This window comes from Pocillopora verrucosa, chromosome 13 (assembly GCF_036669915.1).
Source record: "Pocillopora verrucosa isolate sample1 chromosome 13, ASM3666991v2, whole genome shotgun sequence".
NCBI classification, from domain to species: domain Eukaryota; kingdom Metazoa; phylum Cnidaria; class Anthozoa; order Scleractinia; family Pocilloporidae; genus Pocillopora; species Pocillopora verrucosa.
In genome coordinates this window covers 1,272,200-1,293,217 of record NC_089324.1, presented here as the reverse complement: position 1 = coordinate 1,293,217, position 21,018 = coordinate 1,272,200, and the positions used below count along the sequence as shown (strand labels likewise).

Here is a 21,018-nt window from a genome sequence, read left to right as displayed (position 1 = left end):
CCCTCGCTTAGCGGTTTAAGTTGGAATTACTCAGAGTTGGACCTGAAGCATATTTAACCGTAACCCCTGTAGTTTTATTATGCTGTATAGAGTAATTCTAAATGAGGGCGAAATCCCGTGCGGGAAGCTACCGAGTAGTATCTTCATGTGGTACTGTTTTTTTTCTCTATGGTCCACAAGGTGTTTCTTAAAGTTTGATTACATTGATAAAACTGTGGCAATTTAAATGAAAGCCACTAAGTACCCCTCTCATTGTGGTAATGTTTATCATACTTTCCAAGGTGATTAAATAATTATGTTCCAGATGGTATGCGTGTCTAATTAAAGAGATTCAAATGTAAAAGAAATAAGAACTCACTTTAACATCAGATAAATTAATAAACTTTATTATTTACAATCTTCACAGCACTAATGATAATCTGAAACTGTCAAATTTATCTTTACACATATAGTCTAACAATATTACAACCTTCTTTCTCTCTATCAGACCGCAAATTTCAACAATGTTTTTGGTACGTCGTTGGTTGCGTCAAAACCTTTATTAAAATGAATTTCATTTAAGGATACTTCTCGGAAGAATACCCCGAAAATATATTTTCTCAAGCTCGCTTTTAAACTAAAGTTTTTTTGGGAAGAAAAAAAAATATCAAATCTTTCTTAAATTTTTTAAATATTCGTCTGAATTACTGGGTTTTAAAAGCATCGAGTGACACAAGAATTATCGTTTATAGCGTGAGCGTTCAGAGAGTGATACAGAACATTCTCGAATCTATCCGTTTCTAAGAAGACCGAAGCGAAAAAAGTTCATTTTAGACGGCGAGCGCACGTTCCTAATATCGTACCCAAGCCTTGCCCGTTCTTTTCAAGTGGGCAAGATCTGGGTGCAACATTACTCGTTATCTCAAGAAAACACCACGCGGATGATTTGAGACATGGATTGGAAACATGATGGATGAATTATAATAGTTTTGTTCAATTTTCCAGTTTTATGTTGCGTAGCGTTTGGTCCATTCTTTCGCTATTCTGTCGTGTTCTTCTCTGTCGTTAACAAACTGTGTGGCGATGCTTCCTACGAGGGGATCAGCTGAAAAAAGATGTACAGAGGAAAATAATTTAGAAACACAAAAAAAAACGATTCTTGAATTATGAACTTGATATTTGATTACTTATTGTTTTATAATTAATCGCCATCTGCTTTAACTGTTTGACTCCTAAAAGTGATTAGAATCTAATTTCTCCTTACAATACCACCCCCGGGTCACGCATCAAGGTTACGAGAATAATGGAAATGATCACCAATTGAAGAAACTATTGATGGTAAAACAAATTCTCCTTGTCAACACTTAAGAAAATATAGAGAACAGTATGGAGAATATGCATACTGATGTTAGGGTATTAAGGGTAAACTACTTTTTTCTGATAGAGTGCTTTTCGATTGGTTGTCGTACAACCAAAATCACAGTAATCACGACTGCAGCCAATGAGAGCTCAAATTTTCTGAAGCGCGGCAAAACGCGGGTAATCAAGCTTAGCCTGCATTGATTTTAGTCTTGAATCTGATTGGTTGAGGAAGTGGCGCAAGTTTTGGACCAATCGCGGCGAAGTGAAGATAAACCAAAGCAATCCCAGGTTACTTTGCAACATTCGATTCAAAATCACCCTTACTTACCTGGATTACAGTCTGTGAGTAATGAACAAACGGAGAGGAGGACTTTTGAGATTGTTAGAGCCGGACTCCAGCTGTCTTTAAGAATGTCCAAACAAATCACACCCTGGAATGAAAACAAATAAAAATAATTAAAAAATCAAATTCCTTATTCAGTTTTATTGACTCCACTGGGTATAATAACCGCCGCGTTCTATCCAAGCCCTTTACTCGAATTTATTGTTCATTATTCCGGGTAGGTAAAGCAGCTATGTCGCTCCAGGCTCTCTCTTTCTCCCGCCTTCTTCCTACAAGGCCCTCTCTTCTTCCTGCCTACTCCCTCCCAGGTTTTCTCTTCTTCCCACCTTCTCCCTAACAGGCCCTCTCTCTTTCCTGCCTCCTCCCTACCAGGCTCTCTCTTATTCCTGTCTACTCCCTCCCAGGCTACCTCTTCTTTCCACCTTCTCCCTCCCATCCCCTGAAAGATTTTTAACTAGAACGTAAAGAAGAATAATCACGACTGCCTGAGCCAATCTTGGTTTCTGTGACGCAGAGAGGAAGTTTACTACTCATCATTTCATCATTTTGTTTCCATGATATCTTTCCATCGCCCGCTTTTAACATAAATCTACTGGCGTTCTAGCTGCAATCTGATTGGGTGCACCACTTACAGTGTATTCCGTGTTATATGATAAGCTGAACTGTACTCGCATTTTGATTGGTTTTTACGTATGATCCATAAAGTGGAGGACAGACCAATAGATGACGTTATTATTAACCCTTTAACTCCTAAGATCTCATAAGTAATTCTCCTTACTGTCTGCCCGATGGTTCTCACCATAATAGTTTGGCGAATTTGGTATCGGATCAACTAGCAATCCCATTATTGATATATTTCTTTATTCTCATCACTTATCTGCACGATATTGTATAGATATAGTTAGGAGAAATTCTGTCTTGGTCACTCACGGGGAGTCCAAGGGTTAACAATATTTTCCCTTTTTTATATATAAAACACATAGACTCCCGGCAGCTAATGACGTCAAAGTATGGTAAGAACATGAGGGACACGGTCGCCTGTACCTCGTTTATCCCTTTTTTTGTTCTTACCACATTTTAACGTCATCTGTGATCTGTTACCGAACAGAAGCACGGAAACATATGTAATATATTTGTTAACCCTTCACACCCTAACATCAATATGCATATTCTCCATACTGTTCTCTATACATTTCCTAAGGTGCTGACGAGGAGAATTTGTTTGACAATCAAAAGCTTCTTTCATTGCTGATCATTTCCTTTATTCTCATGACCTTAACGAGTGATTCAGGGCTGATACTTTAGGGAGAAATTTGATGCTAGTCACTCTTAGGGGGGGCTAAGGGGTTAAATAGACAACAGATAGCATGAGTAGTCTATGCAAACCAAAGAGAATAACAACATGAGCCTTTCTCATTGCTCTCACCAAATGTCACGCGATAAAAATTCCAACCCTATAATCTCGTGTAAAATATTCTTGAAGAAGTTGATCCCATGAGTGATCAAGAGAGAATTTCTCCTTATAATATCAGTACAATATCAAGCATAGAAGTGATGAGAATAAAGTAAATTATCAATTAGGGGATTATCGGTTGATCCAATACCAAATTCTCTAGTTGAAATCATAAGAATTGTATGTCAGACAGTAAGGAGAATTACTAATGAGATCTTGGGAGTTAAAGGGTTAACTACAGAAGGGCTCAGGATAGGAAACAAGGTATTTACCACCAAAGATTGATATATAGCCTTATGAAAGGTAAGAGGAGAAATTCCCCCTACCACCCCTCCCAACCAACTTTTCAGTGATCCCAAAACAGCTTGGAACGATCACGCCAACTCACAAGAAGCCAGCTTTTGACCAAGCCCTCGTTCGGAGCGCTGCAGGGAAGAGGGTCGCTGGAGGTGTGGCACTAATAGTGCCAGCCCCCTTGCAGCTCTCTTGCAGGTTCGCGTTGCCCAAGGCTTAGTATTTTCCCGTGGACGAGAAACGCTAAAGAAATGCTAACGCGCTAAAAATGAGGGCTTGATCGCAGATTTATGGGGCACCTTCATGCAAGAGCTTGGGAGGGAGTGGGTAGGAGGGAGAGAGGGTCTGGCAGGAAGAGGGCAGGAAGAAGAGAGAGCCCAGAGCGATATAGCTGCTTTACTTACCCGGAACAATGGAGAATAAATGAAACAAAATAACATAATTATAACAATGCAAAAGGCAGACTAACCTGGCTGTTGATATTACAATGATATATTCTAGTGCGGAATGAAACCTGTGAACAGATCAAATACAAAATGCTTCGTTAATTCGCCATACTTGCACGGCATCACTGCCTTTGATCGAACCCTTGCTTTGCGCGTTATTGGTTTACGATGGCTTCAATCACAGGCACACAAAGAGATGTAATGTCGCTATGGTAACAGATGGGAAGATCGCATGTGCCTCATCATCCCCTCTCTAGTTACGTCCCAATTAGATATGGGAATTTTTCAATTGAATGTCGAAAATAACCCGGGATTGCATGGCTTTGCTTCACTTTGCTGCTTAACTGGTCAAGAAAATTCGCACCATTCTCTCAACCAGTCAGATTAACGACTTGGTCGCCCGCGTTTTCCCGCGCTTTAGAGTTTTTCTTGTTTTTCCTTGGAATTCTCATTGGTTCTTTACAACACTCAATCGAAAAGCACTTTATCCGTGTTGAATTCTTACTTTTGGTGGCTTGAAAGGATAATCCGAAGGAAAATGAATGTCAAGAAAGAATACTCCTCCCTCGTACACTGACCCAGGTGGACCAAGTATTGTCGAGTTCCACTCGTACAGGTTGTCTCCCTTTGGGCCAGCGCTGCAAAAAACAAAAAACAAAAAACAAATCAAGCATGAAAGAAAAGTTTACGGAACACCAGTAGCGCTACAAATCTGTTTCAGTTTTATAGTCATCTCGCCACCAGGATGACTCGCCACCAAGGCAATCGATCAAAACACCGACAAAACATGTTATCGATCGCATGCATGTTTTTGTCGACAAAACGTGTGTTCTGAAAGCTAATAAGAAGATCCTGTTAACAGGTAAAAACCGCAGAACGACAACAAGCAAGAAGTTAGAGTTCAGGAGAACGTACATTTATATAATCAAACATTCAATAACTATACTCAATATGATTATAACATTTGCTACCAGATGAGTCATCGGTGGCGAGGTAACACGCCTTGGTGGAGAGATCGATTACACTTTGGTGACGAGCTCGCCGGTGGCGAGGTGACTAGGAACCCTAATTCATACCATGACATAGACATTACAGCGACCAACGATAGGACTTTGTGAAGCACTTTCCTCTCGATCGTTGACAATGATTGTAAAGTCTTTTTAAAGTTGTTCATTGATTTAAACGACACATTGAAAGAAAAAAAAATGCTTGTCAAAAAAAGTTATTGAGGTAAAACACTTCAAGAAATTGGACACGTTCCTATAATTTATTCCCCTTATATTTGAGGTAGTTTTAATTTAGCCAAAAGTTGAATCTTGATAGGGCGAATATCACCGAACTTGTTTTTGAGTTGAGGTTGTGAGATTCCCCTGAAGGCGGCAGTGTTGCTATGGCAATGCAGTGAGCCATGGATTTAAAAAAGCAAATTTGTATCAACCCTCTAGGGAATAAAATATATAAATAGACAATGAAATAAATTGTTGATCCCTCATGAAACTGGTGCCAAAAGAAGGCAAGGAGTTAGGCTTTACATTGTTTGGCGAGTATTTTAGAGAAGAGTAGATAAGAATTAATTATTTGTTATCAGATTTAATGAAATCTATGTTCGTTATTCTGGTTGGGCAAACATATATCACCTGTTGTCTAAGTGTTGTTTTAGGAAAAACGAAAACGTCGTTTCGGCCCGTCTGTCCCTTAAAACAAAGTCGGTTCCAGCACGGAATAAGACAATGGCCGGACAGAAATTGAGACCGAACGAAAGCTAAGCTTTTAATCTGTCTGATTATGCGTAACTTTAGGAGAGGTAAAGTAATAACCATTCAAGATTCGTACATCCGGAGATGTGGTCTACGAAAGCTATGGTTTAGCTTACATCTACTATATACTGAAGCACTTTAAGAGTACGTCTCGCAAAAACAAGTGTTTTACTAATAACTGTCTAAGATATTTATTTTGACGGCCCTTAGAACTTGCTAAGGCAAGATCGTCGCTGTCGGAACAACCGAAAAATCACATGAGCTTTATGGCTTAAAAACCCAATACTTCCTTTCTGGGCGACCTTTACTCTAACACTTCCGCTCTCTTCACGAACACAAGAGCTTTCTAGGGTTTATAAGGCATAAGTCAACCATTTCATATTATCACGTTCCATGCACTTGAGAAAGGCTATTTAAATCTACGCGCGAAAAGGTCAAAGCTCAGATGAAGTAGGCGATAGACGAAGATCGATTGGCTAAATTTGGAAATGTTGAACTGCAATTTGTCATTGCTACCATTCCGCTTTATAGAGCCCCAATTCCATGGTTTAGCTTAAGATTCTCGATCAGTTTACTGGAGAAGGCGAAGAACGTTTGCATTTAACCGATAAACTGAAACATTTCGTAGGGAGATACGTGATTGTACTTCGGTGTGAAATGGCAAAATTTTCTTTACAACAGCTAGAGATGACATCGTTCAAATAAATTTTCAGAACATGTCGTGTCTTTGAAAGAGTTTGAAAAACTGTTGAAATGTTAGTTCATACGAATCAAAATAAGTAAGTGGCGTTGTCTTGCAGATTTAAAATACTTGAATTTGAATAAATGTATTCAGAAGAGTAAATTTTAAGGACAAAAGCGGTAACTTTTTTGATATGGAAGCTGTAGATTTAAAGATTCGAACAAAGGCAAAGCTTATAAATGAATCTCGTGATATTAAGTTTCAACGCCGAGTTACTCAGACCAGCCGAAATGCAGTCGGGTCGAGCCGTTTGCCAAAACAAATTTAAAATAACCGGTGTTTAAGTCATTAACAGAACAAAAGGGTTTTACAAACACACAGTAATCAAACAATATTGTACAATGTAAATTCTGTTCGAAAGGAAAAGAATGAGCCGAAAAATGCTGCCATGTTTCCAAATCTTGAGAAAGTTTTTCCAGAGAGCGGCTTCGATCGAATGCACGAAAAAAATACAAGTTCCGATGAGTTAAAAAACAAATATGGTAAATTTGATCACGCATTATAGGTACTTAGAATTGACCAAGGAGCGTGATAATAAATCTGCGATACGATACGAGAAAATCTAGGTTATTTGCGAAAAAAGGAAGACACTTTCACTGAGTTATCTCCCTTTTTCGACGTACATTCAGAAGCATCTTGCGCCCGAAGGAGATATTACCGTTTAGGTTCGCTCTTCGCCAAACTTAACAGCGCTCTCAAAATCTCTTACAGGTATTAGTCGCAAAAGCTTTCGATTGACCGAAACTTGAAAATTCAGGTCGAGTGATATTCTGCTTGTACAAACAGCGGATGAAATTCGAATAAAAAACTGATGAGAATAAACGAAAAAACATCGCGATGACTTGAAGTAATTTCAAATTCGACCGCAAGCACTAATTGAATAAAATGAGCATTATAAATTATTGGCTGCGCCACGCAAAAATAAGAAACTAATCCGAACGCAGGTGTCGGAGAAATTGTTGATTTACATACAATAAGTCATAACACGGAGGAATCAATCAAGAGCGATGCATTGAAAAGCAGACTCCAAACTCTTATATATTCAACGTATCGATTACCTGATTACCGCAAACGTGAACAGAAGTTTGTGAAATTAAAGAGGAAATCTGGTGATACTGAATTCAATTTGTTAGCCGCTAAAATAAGTCGCTAAATGTAAAGAACTATCCACGCGTAACGCGTATTTTTTTTAGCATACCTTGTTAAAGTTAACAAAACAAAGACTTTCTATCCCACGTGGCTAGATTAAATGTCTTTACCACTTTAAAATAAATAATTCAGCCTTGTGTGTCTGTTTTATTGGCAGAAATTCCCTAACTGATGAAATATTTGACGAATGTTCCGGCTGTTTGGTTATTAAGCCTTTGCGGTAAATTCTGCTTTCGCTAAAATGAAAAGAGCCGAAGCATGTTTAAAAGACAGCTTACTATTCGAGAAACAAAACTCGCAATCCTATTGTTTTGAGACCAAACAAAAATTTCAAAAGTCCAGCATCGCATTTTGAGCTCGAAGAAGGAGAGAAAGTTACCTGCAGTTCGGCGGCGGATCGAGGGCAATTTCAGCCAATTCTCGTTGAATTCTGAAATACAGCACATTAAAGAAAATAAAGAATTACATTTTATAATTAAGAGCTGCCACGAGAAAGGGGAATATGTTAATGAAGCTAACCTTCTACGGAACATCTTTGGTAGCACTGAGAGTCTAACAATCTCAGATCTGATAAATTATAAGGCCGATACTTAAAACAGTGTATTAGGCACTCCTGACAATATCAAGGCCAATAACTCGGCTTTCAGTCGAAAGAACAGAGAACGCGGACGAAGTGAACTTAACATGCAAATTAGAGATGATCTGATGAATTGATGTGATCGCTGTCTCCGCCTAAACTATCTTGTGGAAATTATGCGCAATCTGCGGCTTTGCGCCAGTCAACTTACCTCTTGGCGGAGGTTGATGCAGATTTCACGGGCCGAGAGGCGGCTCCGCGACTGCGAGCAGCCCGCTTTGTGCCCGTAGTCCCAGATGATGGGCCCTCATTCTGCTGAACGGTTCTTCTGTCATCGGCATTAGACGAAGAACTCAACGCGGTGTGTTCTGACATCGTCAATAAGATGAAGCTAGCGTAGGATTTCACGAGGTGAATTTGTAAATCTGGCCGCGACCCCTAAGGTAGTGGGAAATTAACGATATTACTTGATAGCCGAGGATTTTTCAGTTAGGTCCACTTACACAGGCGCGCTGTTTGACACCTAAAGACACTCCTCAGATCCCTTGATGGCAAAACAAATTTTACGCGCCCACACAGTCTAAATACGGCGAATAAACATGCCATGGTGATAGAGCGCCTCCCAAAGAAAACTGGAGAAGATGAGTACACCACGTGACAATCTTAAGACAGATTTGATTAAAGGGCAGTGTCACACTTTAATGATGGCGGCCTGTTCTACCAGATTCAGAACGCTTCCCGTTATACTCTGCGTACGAGTTCACCGTGATCTGTACTGCAATTATATTATCGCCCATAACAAGGCCTTTAGACAAAGAATTATTTCTGTTAGTAAAGATACGATCATCGGCCGTTTTAAATAGGAATTCTGCCTCCCAAAATTAAACTTCCCCGGCTCGATAGATCGTGTCTGACTCAGTCGGCAGGAAACTCTTTAGACGGCACGGTGAAACATGAACAAATCATTCATGATACAGTGATATTAATAACACTCACGTAGTCCTAAGATGATGTCCTAACCTTTTAGAGTGAAAATGGACTGTTTCGGTGTTGATGTGACGATTATGAATGGTTAGAAGATAACTCTAACCGTAGATGGAGCAAGCTTTTCGGTCTTCCACTTTTCCCAGCTGCCGAGCCTGTTCTTGACTCAGTAATCAAGCGCGCAAGGCATTACTATTGGTCTCCGCCTGTCAAGGAAAGACGTCATTAAGTTATCAATAGACTGCGTCATAATACTAATTTATCGGCCATCGACACGACGAGAAAATCGACCAATCACAGGCCGTGTGTGGTGAGCTTTTGAAGGGGGTCGAGTATCACACGAAACAGCTGTCGATGATTCCCAGGGGAATAAAACAATGCCCGTCGTCTGTTGATTGACACCCTCCGAGTCGAATACAAATAATGGTCCCAAGGACTTTGTTTGTTCTCTGAAAGGCAATGTGGTAATACAACTGGGAAACCGGAGATTGAAAGGCCTCACACAAGGGGGAGGAATTGACTCTCGGCAAATTGTAAATTTGCAAATAGGAAACCCACAAGTTTCCTAAAGTGAAACTCAAACCATTGCGGTTTGCCAAAGTTGCCTGGATTCCACAATTTCCTTTGCCCACTGAACTATTACTGAGATCCTGGCGTATCGAATAAATTTTCAAATTTGCGTATCATAATCGAAACATGGGTGAAATTTATTCATTTATCGTCTTATTTCAACATATCACGAATTGACTAGGATTTCTTGGCGTTTTGCAAAATTCACACAACATGTGTCTATTGTTTGGCAAGATTTCGGAAATTGCGGTTTTGAGAAGAACCCTCAAGGAGTATTTCATTTATTTGAGTTATTTTTTCTATCCCTGGATAAATATTTTTCAGTTCTGTAATCGCGTAGATGACAAGTTGATCGGCTTTTTTTTATATGTCCAATAACAAATAGAATGTTGAGCTTTAAGGTACTGGAATGTACGAATTAACAAGGGGCCAAAGGATTTAAACTTTATCCAATCACTTCGTAAAATGATTTTTTAAGACTTCTCAGGGCTTATTGAAATCACTTTACATAAGCTCATTATCTGTAACATTAAGATTCGACCTTTCCTTGAAATCATGACCAGTAGTCCATAGTTGAAACAAAAAGGCCACGTTAAATGTTTTGTAGTCCTGTTGTTGTACAAACTCGTTAATAATCTTTTGAACAATGCCTGTATTGCGCGGACTTAAACAAAATATTTGCTATTGTTTTGAAGTGTTATTGAAATTTTCACGCTTCGATAAATCGCACGCTTGACAACACACGAAAATTCCCAAGGGGTCATCGTAGAAAAAGAACCTATTTTTGCCATTAACACAGATAATTATCTCTTAATTACAAGATAACAGTTTTGTAGTTTTAAAAACTCTCCTCCAAGGAAATATTCTAGGAGAAAGTTATTTCGAGTGATCAGTCAACGACAAGTATGCAAATTTTCTCTCTACAGTGCTCATAAAATATTAATGATTTGAAATAATATTCACAGATAAGCCAGAACGCAAGAGAGCTGGACAAAGCTTTGATAACGAGTTGAATGGTTTAATTCAACTCGTATTAATCAAACTCATTTTCATCAACAATTTTAATGACAACTCTACGAAATCCGTTTCTAGGAATGCCCGCCTAAAATAACAGACAAAACAAAAATCATTTTAGTTATTATTTGGGTCTTCAAAGTCAAACAAATGCCTTCTGACTTTGAAATGAATAACCGTAGTTCGGTCTGGCAATCAAATGGGTAAACAAACCGAAACATTGGGTAAACACAGGATCCTCTTACGGCAGAAATTGAAAGTTTTATATTCTTAATAAAATTTTTACTCAGCAAAGACAGGCATTATGCAAGGGCCTAGAAAAAAAACCGGCTTAATTCGATGCACAAATGTTAAAACTTTAATCTGAAGGCAAAATATATGAAAAAGATTTTCTACTGGAAAATGAATTTATTAAAAAAATCTACAAATTAATGTGCTATAAATCAACATATAGGAAATATCAAAGCAGCCGTCAATTGGCAGAATTAAGAAAGGTATCTAACCTTGTTTTGCTGTATTGTTGGGACAGCTCTCCAAACTGATCGCGCCGATAGGTGATATATTATTTAAGTTTTGTTTCATTCAAATACGTTAGAAAGAAATCAACAACAGCAACAACTCTATGATCTTCAAAAATATGAAAGTAAAACAGAACTCTATGAATTTTGATTCGACTATCATTTCTTTGTAGGTTTTTATGCCGATAAGAATAAGTGATTCATTCTAATCGAGAGCGGCATTGATCCGGAAACTTGGATTACAGCCTTCGCTGGCGTGTTCATTTCTAAATTGGTGTCAGCAATTGAGAAAAATCTGTTGCACTGCTTACTGTTCTTTCTTCCCTTGAAAATGCTTCATTAGTTCATTACAACAGTCTAAAATGCAGAGTCATATCATTGGACTTAACGGGCAGTCTATGAATTTTTTATCTGAAGGCAAGTGTTATGATGATACGCTGCAATCACAGTTTTATTATCCCGCAATGGAAAGTTTCATTCTCTGTTCACCTGATTTATTTGTGTATTCAGATTGTCAAACAGGTGCTACCCATGATAAAAAACTACCAGTCGTAAATCAAATATTGAAATGCTTGCAAATAGGTTTACCAAATAATATAAAATACATTTTGTCCCTAACACGGCTGCTTCGACCAACAAACGGATTACCTTCTTGCTTAATTAGAACATGATGTGCTTAAGTCGTCTCTGGAAGCGCTACTTTCGCAAAATTAGGCTGCTAAAAAGCTATCTAAATGATCTATTGACGACACTTTCATTTCAAAATAATTTTCAACGTTCTCTTCGCTACGCAGGTATGAAGAACGGTGTTTAAATCTCTAAATATGATGCCAAATCCTCTTAAAGCTTAAATCTTTGTGACATGTCAAAATGCCTGATATAGGCAGACGTTGAATTGAGGTGAGCCGAACCTTTTATCTGCTAATCAATTTACAAGACCTCAAAAATAGGTTGAAAGTAACCAGTATTAACCCACATTCAACTGATAACTCCCTTTTCAATAAAGCGATTGGTCTTAGGGAGATATTTCTTTGAACTAAATTAGTGTCTACGCGCACTACCATTAATTAATTGTTGACACCGCGTTGACAGGCGGAAATACTCGACATCTTCCAAGCAGACGGCATTTGTGACGCCTACATGACGGGTGGGCTGCGAGCTTAAAGTTCATTCTCATATCTTGCCTTTGTGACAAGTGTAACGAGTCCGAAAACCTCCTAGAGACACACTTCATTTCACTGTGAGTGTTCTGACGTGCGTTCTGTCGTAACACGAGCATATTTTGCGCTGTTTTTTATGTCTGGGGACGTAACCGCAAAGACATCTGCTGGCGGCCATGTTTGTTCTTCAAGATCTCTCTCAATGTTAAAGTGTTGCATTTTCTCGAGATCGCGAATCGCTTGCCTCTCGAAAGTAGACTTGCTTGTAGTCCATTTATGAAGGAATTCGCCGGTCCATTTCCTGTAGTGAAATAATTCCTATTTGGCTGTATGTTACAGCGGCCAGCTTGCTTGAGCTTCAGCTTTTCACACATCAGCTCGTGAAAGCTCTTATAATTTCCGCGTGTTGTTTCAATGAGATTTCTTTATGGCTGTTTGTGTATTAAACACAGGTTTTATCTAGATGTCTGGGCGGGCAGCAGAGCAGGCAAACCGACCAACAGCTGAGGAGAATGACAACGCGAGAGCATCGACCTTGAAAAGAGAACTTCGTGATAGGAAAGGGGGTACTGCAAGATCGCCCAAGACATTATCAACTGCTGTTAAAAGGTAGACCCTGGGAAATTGCTTTTTTTACTTCAACGATCATTATTCAATTTACCTCTTACATGAAAAGACCTTTTACTAACCATACGCGTTCTCTCAGGGCATGGCGTTGTCTAGTTTCTTAGTTCGTTGTAGCGTGAAGTGAATGTAACACAAAGTCCTTGTTCACTTGATGCGTCGGTTGATCGTTAATTTGCATGTTAACTTTGTGAAGCTCGCTCGCGCTAGAAATTTGTCCGATTGCGTTCAGAAATAGCTTGGTATTTAGTAAATGTCTCAAAGAATCGCCTGATTTGATCAGATTGGGAAAAACTGAGCGAATTTCGCGAAAACGAGCGCGAGTTTGGTATCGCGGCAGAGGGTTATTTGTGATCTCCGATATTGACGTAAGTCTTTATCTTTGTTTGCCTTCCACAGTTGGGAATTGGGACTATCAGCTTTGCTAAAAGGAGGCAATGACAGATTGGTTTTTTCTTACTAAATTGGTTTATTTTATATTTTCAGAATTCAAAGGGAATTAGCAGAAATCACACTGGAACCGCCACCGAATTGCAGGTAATTCAGGCCTTCACAAGACGCTCACCCTTCAAAGCTCTTGTTTGGAAAACAATGGTTGCGGTTTTTGTTTCGTATTGTGAATGAAACATGATGAAAAAGTTTTATCACGACTACGGCGAACTGTCGGTTCCTCTTTTCAGTGGCAAAAAAAAAAAAACCACATCGAAACAACAAAATTTCTTCCAAAGTTTGACGAAAGCGGCTTGAGTCAATTATTGTGGACTGATAAGATGATATTAAGGCGTTGTGAGGTATTTTAAAGTGTACGAAGGCTTTGTTACCGAAGCCAAAACTAATTATGCGTCGGAGCTCATTGTATATTTTTAGAATGTCGTTGCCCTGCTGCTATTTTTGTCTTGAGCTTGGTAAACACACAAGTTTTAGAACACATTAAATGCCTTGTGAGGTTGATACCGGTCCACATCTTTCAACCTGAGTCACCGCTTCGAAAACGGAAGATTTTGAGATCTGGATGTGTTCATAATTTATGCAAAGAGGTTTTGGACACCTGCCTCATATCATAGTAAATGTTGGAGGGATGAGGTTTACATAACAACTGTGACTTGTCATCTGCGTTGCATGAATTCGTACACTCTCCATACTTCATTGCAAAAGGTTATTGTCAACCGGAACTTAAAAATTTTATCCCTGAAATTAACTAAGTCCAAGATGTTCCTGAAACCTCGAAGGCGTATTTAATTCGTCTCTCTCAAACTAGTAAACATTCATATTTTCAAAAGTGCTTTCTCGTAGATTTAATGTTTGGAAATTGTCGCAAAAAATTATCTTGAATGGATGATTGTCCCAAAAATTTCCACTCCAGTGATTAGAGCTAATTGTTGAACTAACAAAACTCACATCACCGAAATTCTGTCTTTATAGCGTATTTAAATCAATTCTGCTCAATCGATCACCCAATTAAGATGATGAACGAATTGCATGCAGACGAATGAGGTTTTCACATATCCGTATCCAAATGTTTTTGATTCGCTAAATGACACAAAGCTTCGCTTACATGCTCCCCGATAGATTTATGGTTGTCCTCACTGATTTTAGTTTCTCGAATATAATCGCTCTGGGCACACGCTTAAAGTCACGAACATTTGCTGCTGGTAGTTTTCCAAGAAATCACGAAAAATCGTACAGAGTTACAACAAATCTCTTATTTTGCCCTCATCGTTGTTACTGTTTTTCGATGGCGAGTTTTCCTTCGTCGGCTTACGGTTGGAATAATTGCGTCTGTTTCCCTCAAATGGAATTTCGTGGATTGCTTTGAGAAGAGAAATCTCTATGCAACTCAAGCGAATTGAAATTTAGCCATGCGGTTTAGACGGAAAACTGACGGAGACATTCTTCAATTGATTGACACTTCGACTTATCAGTGACCTCTAAGGTTATCAAAGTGATTGTTAGCAAGAACAATCCTTTTATAGAACCAGTTATCGCTGCTAGATAAAATGAATTTTTAGATTTTTCATTTCATACAAAAGTAAGAGAAATCCTATCTTTACTTTTCTCCACGGTTCTGTTCCAAATGCTGAGACTTTTCTGTGTCTAAATGCCCGGCATAAATTATGGACTGAATGCCCGGCGGTCAGAATACACTCACGAATGTAAATTCTGTTCAATTTACAGTTCGATCGTTGTCGGTTCATAGACTTTTATGTCTATAACAGACATTAAATCTCAAGTATCCTCCAAGCGGGAAACCTCTTAAGAACTTGGATTGGCTGTTGCTTGGTGTAAAATGCATTAATGTAAGAACGCGAATCTCTTAATTCATCGAATTTCGAGTATCTTTAGCTAAAAGCACAGCGGTAGGAAACTCTAACACAGATTGACGTGAATTATAATACATAAATTTTCGCGTGGTTTACATCTGGGTCAACTGTTTTGTCTCTCCAGAATTTCCATGTGTTTTCTATCTCGCAAGACGTTTGAAAATAACTTTGGTAAACAATTATTCTTTAAACATGGCCGCGCCGTTAAGAAATTTTTTAGCCTATGACTAAATAAGGAAAAATCGAAATGTTCGTGTATTGATAATAATAAATAAAATCATTGTTTTGTCGGCAAGAAAGAGATATTCAATTATTTTTTTGCGAGGTCATTTTGTCTGCTATCCGCACTGTCAGGGGGATTTCAACACTTCTCAATTATGTTGACAGCTGAGAATTGCATGTTTCGTTCGTAACGCGATATCTTTTATGCCTTTCGTTACAGCGCTGGTCCTAAAGGTGACAACCTGTATGAATGGAACTCAACAATTCTGGGTCCACCAAAGTCCGTCTACGAAGGAGGAGTATTTTTCCTGGATATTCATTTTCCAACAGATTATCCTTTTAAACCACCCAAGGTATGAATGAAAATATTATCTCAATATATGAAGTGGGTTCTTCAAAATTCATCGCGTGTCGGTCTTTTCTCTTTTTCCAAGAGAGGAAATCGTCATACTTTAATATTAGCATCTAGTGCTATTTTCAACTCCAAGTATCTTTGGTTGACGTAATGAATGCTGTGCTATTAAATTGCATTCTCGAGCTTGTTTCATCAGACGATTTGTACATTTTTTGTAACTTTGTAGCCAGGAAATTTTTCACTGTACCGGTTCATTATTTTAAGAATTTCTCGAAATTATAACAATATTCCTTACAATGTCAATCTTTATTATATGCCAAATGAATGAAGAGGGTAAGTTTCTAAAGAAACTGTGGTGCTGCGTCAGTGGGAGGGTATAACAGGGTAATTTAGTATTATCAACAGAGTTGATAACATAAATTGGCCACTGCGCCGTAAAGAGTTTTGATGCTAATGTTTCGTGCGTTAGCTCTTCGTCAGAGCGGTAGACGAAGGGCTACCGCTCGAAACGTCAGCTTTTAAACTCTTAGGAGTGGCCAATTTACGTTATCAAGTCAGTTGATAATACTAATAACCCTGTTTATCATATGTCAACCTAACGTGAGAAACCTAGTGTTCTGAAAATAACTTTTTTCGTATTCTACATTCTTAAGTTATCCAGTTATTTTGTAGGAAACAAGTCAACTTCACCAGACATATTAAAACCGTCCGGGGTTCATAAAATGGTGTCAAATAGTTGATAATCGGTAACAATTTTGGCGCTATAGAAGTTTATAGCGTTTTACAGTTTATACAGAGTTTATCATAGGTCAAAATCATGATAACTTATGCATTGTAAACTTTTTAATTTTTCTCCGAAGGTCACTTTCCGAACAAGAATTTATCATTGTAATGTCAATAGCCAGGTGAGGTTTTTTTTTGAATTTGAATTTTTGCTTTTGGAGAGACAATAGGATCAACTTGCTAACGAATTTTTGAATAGGTTCAATTTATTAATTGTAATAATATACCTGAAAAAAATTACACGCGTCTGATTGGCTGGAAAAGAGTGCTTCTCGTGTATACAAATAGCACGCGCGCGCTGCCAAAATTTACTTTCTGTGATTTTTTTATCTACATTATTAACAAGTAACAAAATGATTTCTCGTGCAATTTGGTGTTCTAAGCTTTATTAAATTTTTCAAGGACTACAAATTGCACTCGCCCTGCAGACTCATGCAATGTTATTGTCTTTGAAAAATTTACTCTTGCTTATTAACACCAAACTGCGCACGAAATTAAGTTATTACCTATACTTAACGAACTAGAACTTTTTTACTGCCCTCCCTTCGAAAGAAAAACTCGGAAATTTATGTTAGTATACAAACTAGAATGTGATCTGACTTCCTGCTAAAAATTGATGGTGACGAAGCTGGTAATGTCTCAGTTAAGTTCAACGTTTTTACATTTTTAACTGCTTAATGCGGCATATGATAATATTTATTGTGATTTTTAAAGTCACGGTACAGAAAACACGAAGGAGAAATTGAGCTTTTTTAATTCTGTTAGAATGATGGCAATTTATCGTGAAGTTTTCGCTGGATAGTCAAAGGCGGGAAAAATTTATGAGCAGCTTTTTTTTTAGGGTTTGATAGAGGGTGATATTTCGCCAAGGATACGAAAGTGAAATATTGCAATAGTTTGTAATAAGGACATCCAAGCTAAATATATGCACAGGCTTGGTAAACAGACTTTGTCGAGTGTCAAAAGGTTCGTGTTTATTTTCCTGTATTACAGTTTTTCATTTGTTTTTTTCTCGAATGCCTGGGTTTTAATTGGAAATATCCAACCATTCCTGATCAAAAAAGGAGACATTAGGAGACATAGTAACAGAGGACAGAGAATAAAATCCTTTTTTTCGCTCCTGAAGAAGAAAATAAAAGCAAAGAATGAGAAAACGTGATATTATGCTAATCAGTTTGCCATATGCAAACATTGTTGACGTCAATGCCATCCGAAGTGACTTGGTTATTTACTTTGAAAAGAAGATGTCAGAATCGAGACAACGTACATACAGCTTTTGTTTTTCTTTTATTGTCTGTATTTTTATCGTCAAATTTCCGGCAAAGTTATGATTCAACGTTGAGTTGACATGACAACGACATCTGTTTAGGTTAAGAAAGGACGAAACTAAGAACTAATTTATTAGCGAGCGCCATCATTCTAGTATCGAAGATATTGTGGTAAGGTCTGATGAGGACATTAACGGTGACTCTTGTAAATAAAGCCGGGTAGTGACTACATCTGGATTTATAAAAAGATCAGACATAATGCACTCTCTCATTGGTCCATATGTGTGAAGAGTGTTTGCAAACAAGCCTGGGGCATATAAGTTTGGCGAGCAATTTTTAGATGTATTTTACGTGGGCGAAAGAGCATTTTCTTCTGTGTTTACAATAGCCTCATCTGAACAATCAAGGGTTGGAGAATTCTCGAGACCTTAGCCTGCGTCTCGGGTTTGCAGAACTCTTTTCTTGAAACTTTTAGATTTTTTTGCTCTCAATTTCTATGCGATAGAAATCTCGAACTCGTCCGCTGATGGATGAGTACTTCCATTAAATCTGAGTTATTTTCTTTCCTGTGTGAGAACCAAGGTCAAATTTCAACGAAAAAATTACCATCCGTTGTGACTCAGAACAGCGCAACTATTGTTTGTTTTTTTTATTTTTACCTGTCTCATTTTGTAGTTAATTCTTTTATGGTCTCTGGTTTATTGACTTCAGTTGAACTCTGTAACTCCTAAGAGTGACCAGTATCTAATTTCTCCTTACAATGTCACCCTTGAATCACGCATTAAGGTCACGAGAATAAAGCAAATGATCACCAACTGAAGAACCCCTTGATTGTTAAACAAATTCTCCTTATCAGCACCTTATTAAATGTATAGAGAATTGTATGGAGAATATTCATGCTGATGCTAGTATAGAGTGTAAAGGTTTAACACGATAATTTGTTTGTGTTCTAGGGAGTGATTTGTCTGGATATTTTAAAAGATAACTGGAGCCCAGCTCTGACTATTTCCAAAGTTCTTCTCTCCGTCTGTTCACTTCTGACAGATTGCAATCCAGGTATTTCAGCTTTTAAATTCCTTGAATGTTTAACATGTCAAATCGCCCGACAGTATTTACACATTATCCATCAAACTTGTGATAAGAATGTAGACAGTTATCATCCAGAGGATGTCATATTGATATAACACACAACCTCTTCCAGTTGTTCAAATAGTAAAACGGAAGACGAAAATAAACGGGGCTATATAAGCGGCCGAGGGAAGCTTGGGTCGGGTCGCGTTCATTACCCGACCTGACCCGACCTAATCCTCTCCTTTTTTCGCTCCGCCAATGCTGTCACGCCCTGAACTAACGCGCACCGTTTTACAAACTGAATACCTGGATCAGGTGATGCAACACAAAATTCTCTCAACTGTTTTAGTCTGAAGGAAATGTTAAGGAGCTAAATAACTAATTGGCCCATTTTGTCTTGTTCATATTGGCTGCAAGACTTGGGTAACGTTGGTAGAATTTGGTCGTTCTTTGTTGGCTATGTCAAGTGTCAAGTGAAATTACGACATAACGACATGACATGAGAAAAACGGCGTAGGAAGGTCATTAGGCGGTTATGTTTTTGGTGTGAACGCGGGGACATAACGATTTAATGAAAATGCGATGATATGGACACAGTGTTTGAGCGCGGAGATTGAAGGTTTCTGGCTCAATTTTTTCTAGGGACACAGAACTCTTTCTTTGTTCTTCTCACGCGCCAAGACGAAAAATATTTTTCTTTATCTCATTACCTTCTATTTTTTTCTAACTATTATGTTTTCAGCCGATCCATTAGTGGGAAACATAGCGGCTCAATACATTTCTAATCGCGAGGAACACGACAGAACGGCGAGGGAATGGACCCGACGATACGCCACATGAACTTGCTAACAGAAGAACATATTATATCGCTTTCAACTTTGTAAATAACTCACATTTGAGATTTCTGAGTAACTAGAGGAGGCCTGGGAAAGAAATAGAAGATCGCGTGGGAGCTGGAGATGAAAGAATTTATCCCCGTTTGTTTCCAGGTTCCACGCGAGATTTAATTTTTTCGCGATGTTATTTCTGTATCTAGGTGAAAATATTTAAGACATCTTTCAAAGCTTCTGATAAATTATTTTGTCATGAGTCATTTTTACACGACTAAGTTTTCCTTGACTTATCGCTCATGTAAAACGCGACGTAACCAGGGAATGTCATGCAGTTGTTGTAACTAAAGTCTGATCGACGGAATTTGAGAGATTTCTCACATTTGGATCGGTCATAAGAGACACTTTTTTCTCAACAATTCCTTTTAGGACGTCACCTTTCGGTCTCGAGGGCAATTGACTGTTAACAAACCTTAACTAGCTTTTTCAATGAGCACAAACAAAGAAGAAACGGAACTGTATTCAGAGAAACTTCTTGAAAAACTTGGTCGTGTAGAATCGTCTCGACAATAATTGTTGGTTTATACGAGACAAAGTATTTTGCACAGACGTTTTTGACACCAGAACGGCGACCGGAAGTAAAATGCGACTGTTTCTGGTGCGCCTTGGCATTCAGCCATCGTCTAGGCATTTTTTCTGAACGCTGCATTGTAAAAAGAAGAGAGATCCTCTGATTGCAGACTGCATTTGAAACACGTCTCTGCTTTATCTTCCTTTTAATTCAATGAAACAACGTGTACACTTTCGTTGCTGTTGTTATACATATGCATTCAGTTGGAATGCAACATTATTTAATTTAAATTTATCCCAGTTAAATTGCGCAAGGTGAGATCGGTGGAATTTTACTGTAAGTTAACACTGGCTCTGTCCGAGTGGTTTAAAAATAGTTATTGACTGAAATTGCCGCTTTAAAGTTTGCTAATTGTTAATATTGCGAAATCTTAATTGCTAGCTCGGTTGGAAATAAAAACAAGTAGTAATTGCGGTTTACTTGTCCTATTGCTTAGCGGGCTACAATTGTCACTTTGCGGAAGTCTGACACGGCCTGGGTCCGAAAATCTTCGTAGGAGGGGCAGGGGGAAACCAAGGCACCTGGACCGTTTTCACCTATGTTCTGATTTTTTGTTTTGTTTTCT

General features: G+C 38.4%; 2 protein-coding genes across 3 annotated transcripts; one reads left to right on the top strand and one right to left on the bottom strand.

The window, feature by feature from the left end:
• Window positions 1–370: 370 nt before the first annotated feature.
• LOC131789471 (ubiquitin-conjugating enzyme E2 E1-like) lies at window positions 371–9,262 on the bottom strand. 2 transcript variants are annotated; one of them, XM_059106587.2, is made up of 7 exons: window positions 9,123–9,262; window positions 8,314–8,540; window positions 7,905–7,955; window positions 4,383–4,515; window positions 3,901–3,945; window positions 1,670–1,772; window positions 371–1,084 (listed from the first exon to the last, which is right to left on the bottom strand). In XM_059106587.2, exons 2-7 carry the CDS (start codon window positions 8,475–8,477, stop codon window positions 987–989), a joined length of 594 nt encoding a protein of 197 aa, XP_058962570.1. In that variant the 5' UTR covers window positions 8,478–8,540; window positions 9,123–9,262; the 3' UTR covers window positions 371–986. The 2 variants fall into 2 exon arrangements, with proteins under 2 accessions (XP_058962570.1, XP_058962571.1); XM_059106588.2 differs by having other exon boundaries at window positions 9,099–9,236.
• Window positions 9,263–12,306: 3,044 nt separating this feature from the next.
• LOC131789467 (ubiquitin-conjugating enzyme E2 E1-like) lies at window positions 12,307–20,867 on the top strand. The gene is made up of 7 exons (XM_059106584.2): window positions 12,307–12,428; window positions 12,801–12,957; window positions 13,459–13,509; window positions 15,736–15,868; window positions 16,731–16,775; window positions 18,875–18,977; window positions 19,735–20,867. The coding sequence occupies exons 2-7, from the start codon at window positions 12,812–12,814 to the stop codon at window positions 19,830–19,832; spliced, it is 576 nt and encodes a 191-aa protein (XP_058962567.2). The 5' UTR covers window positions 12,307–12,428; window positions 12,801–12,811; the 3' UTR covers window positions 19,833–20,867.
• The last annotated feature ends 151 nt before the right edge of the window (window positions 20,868–21,018 follow it).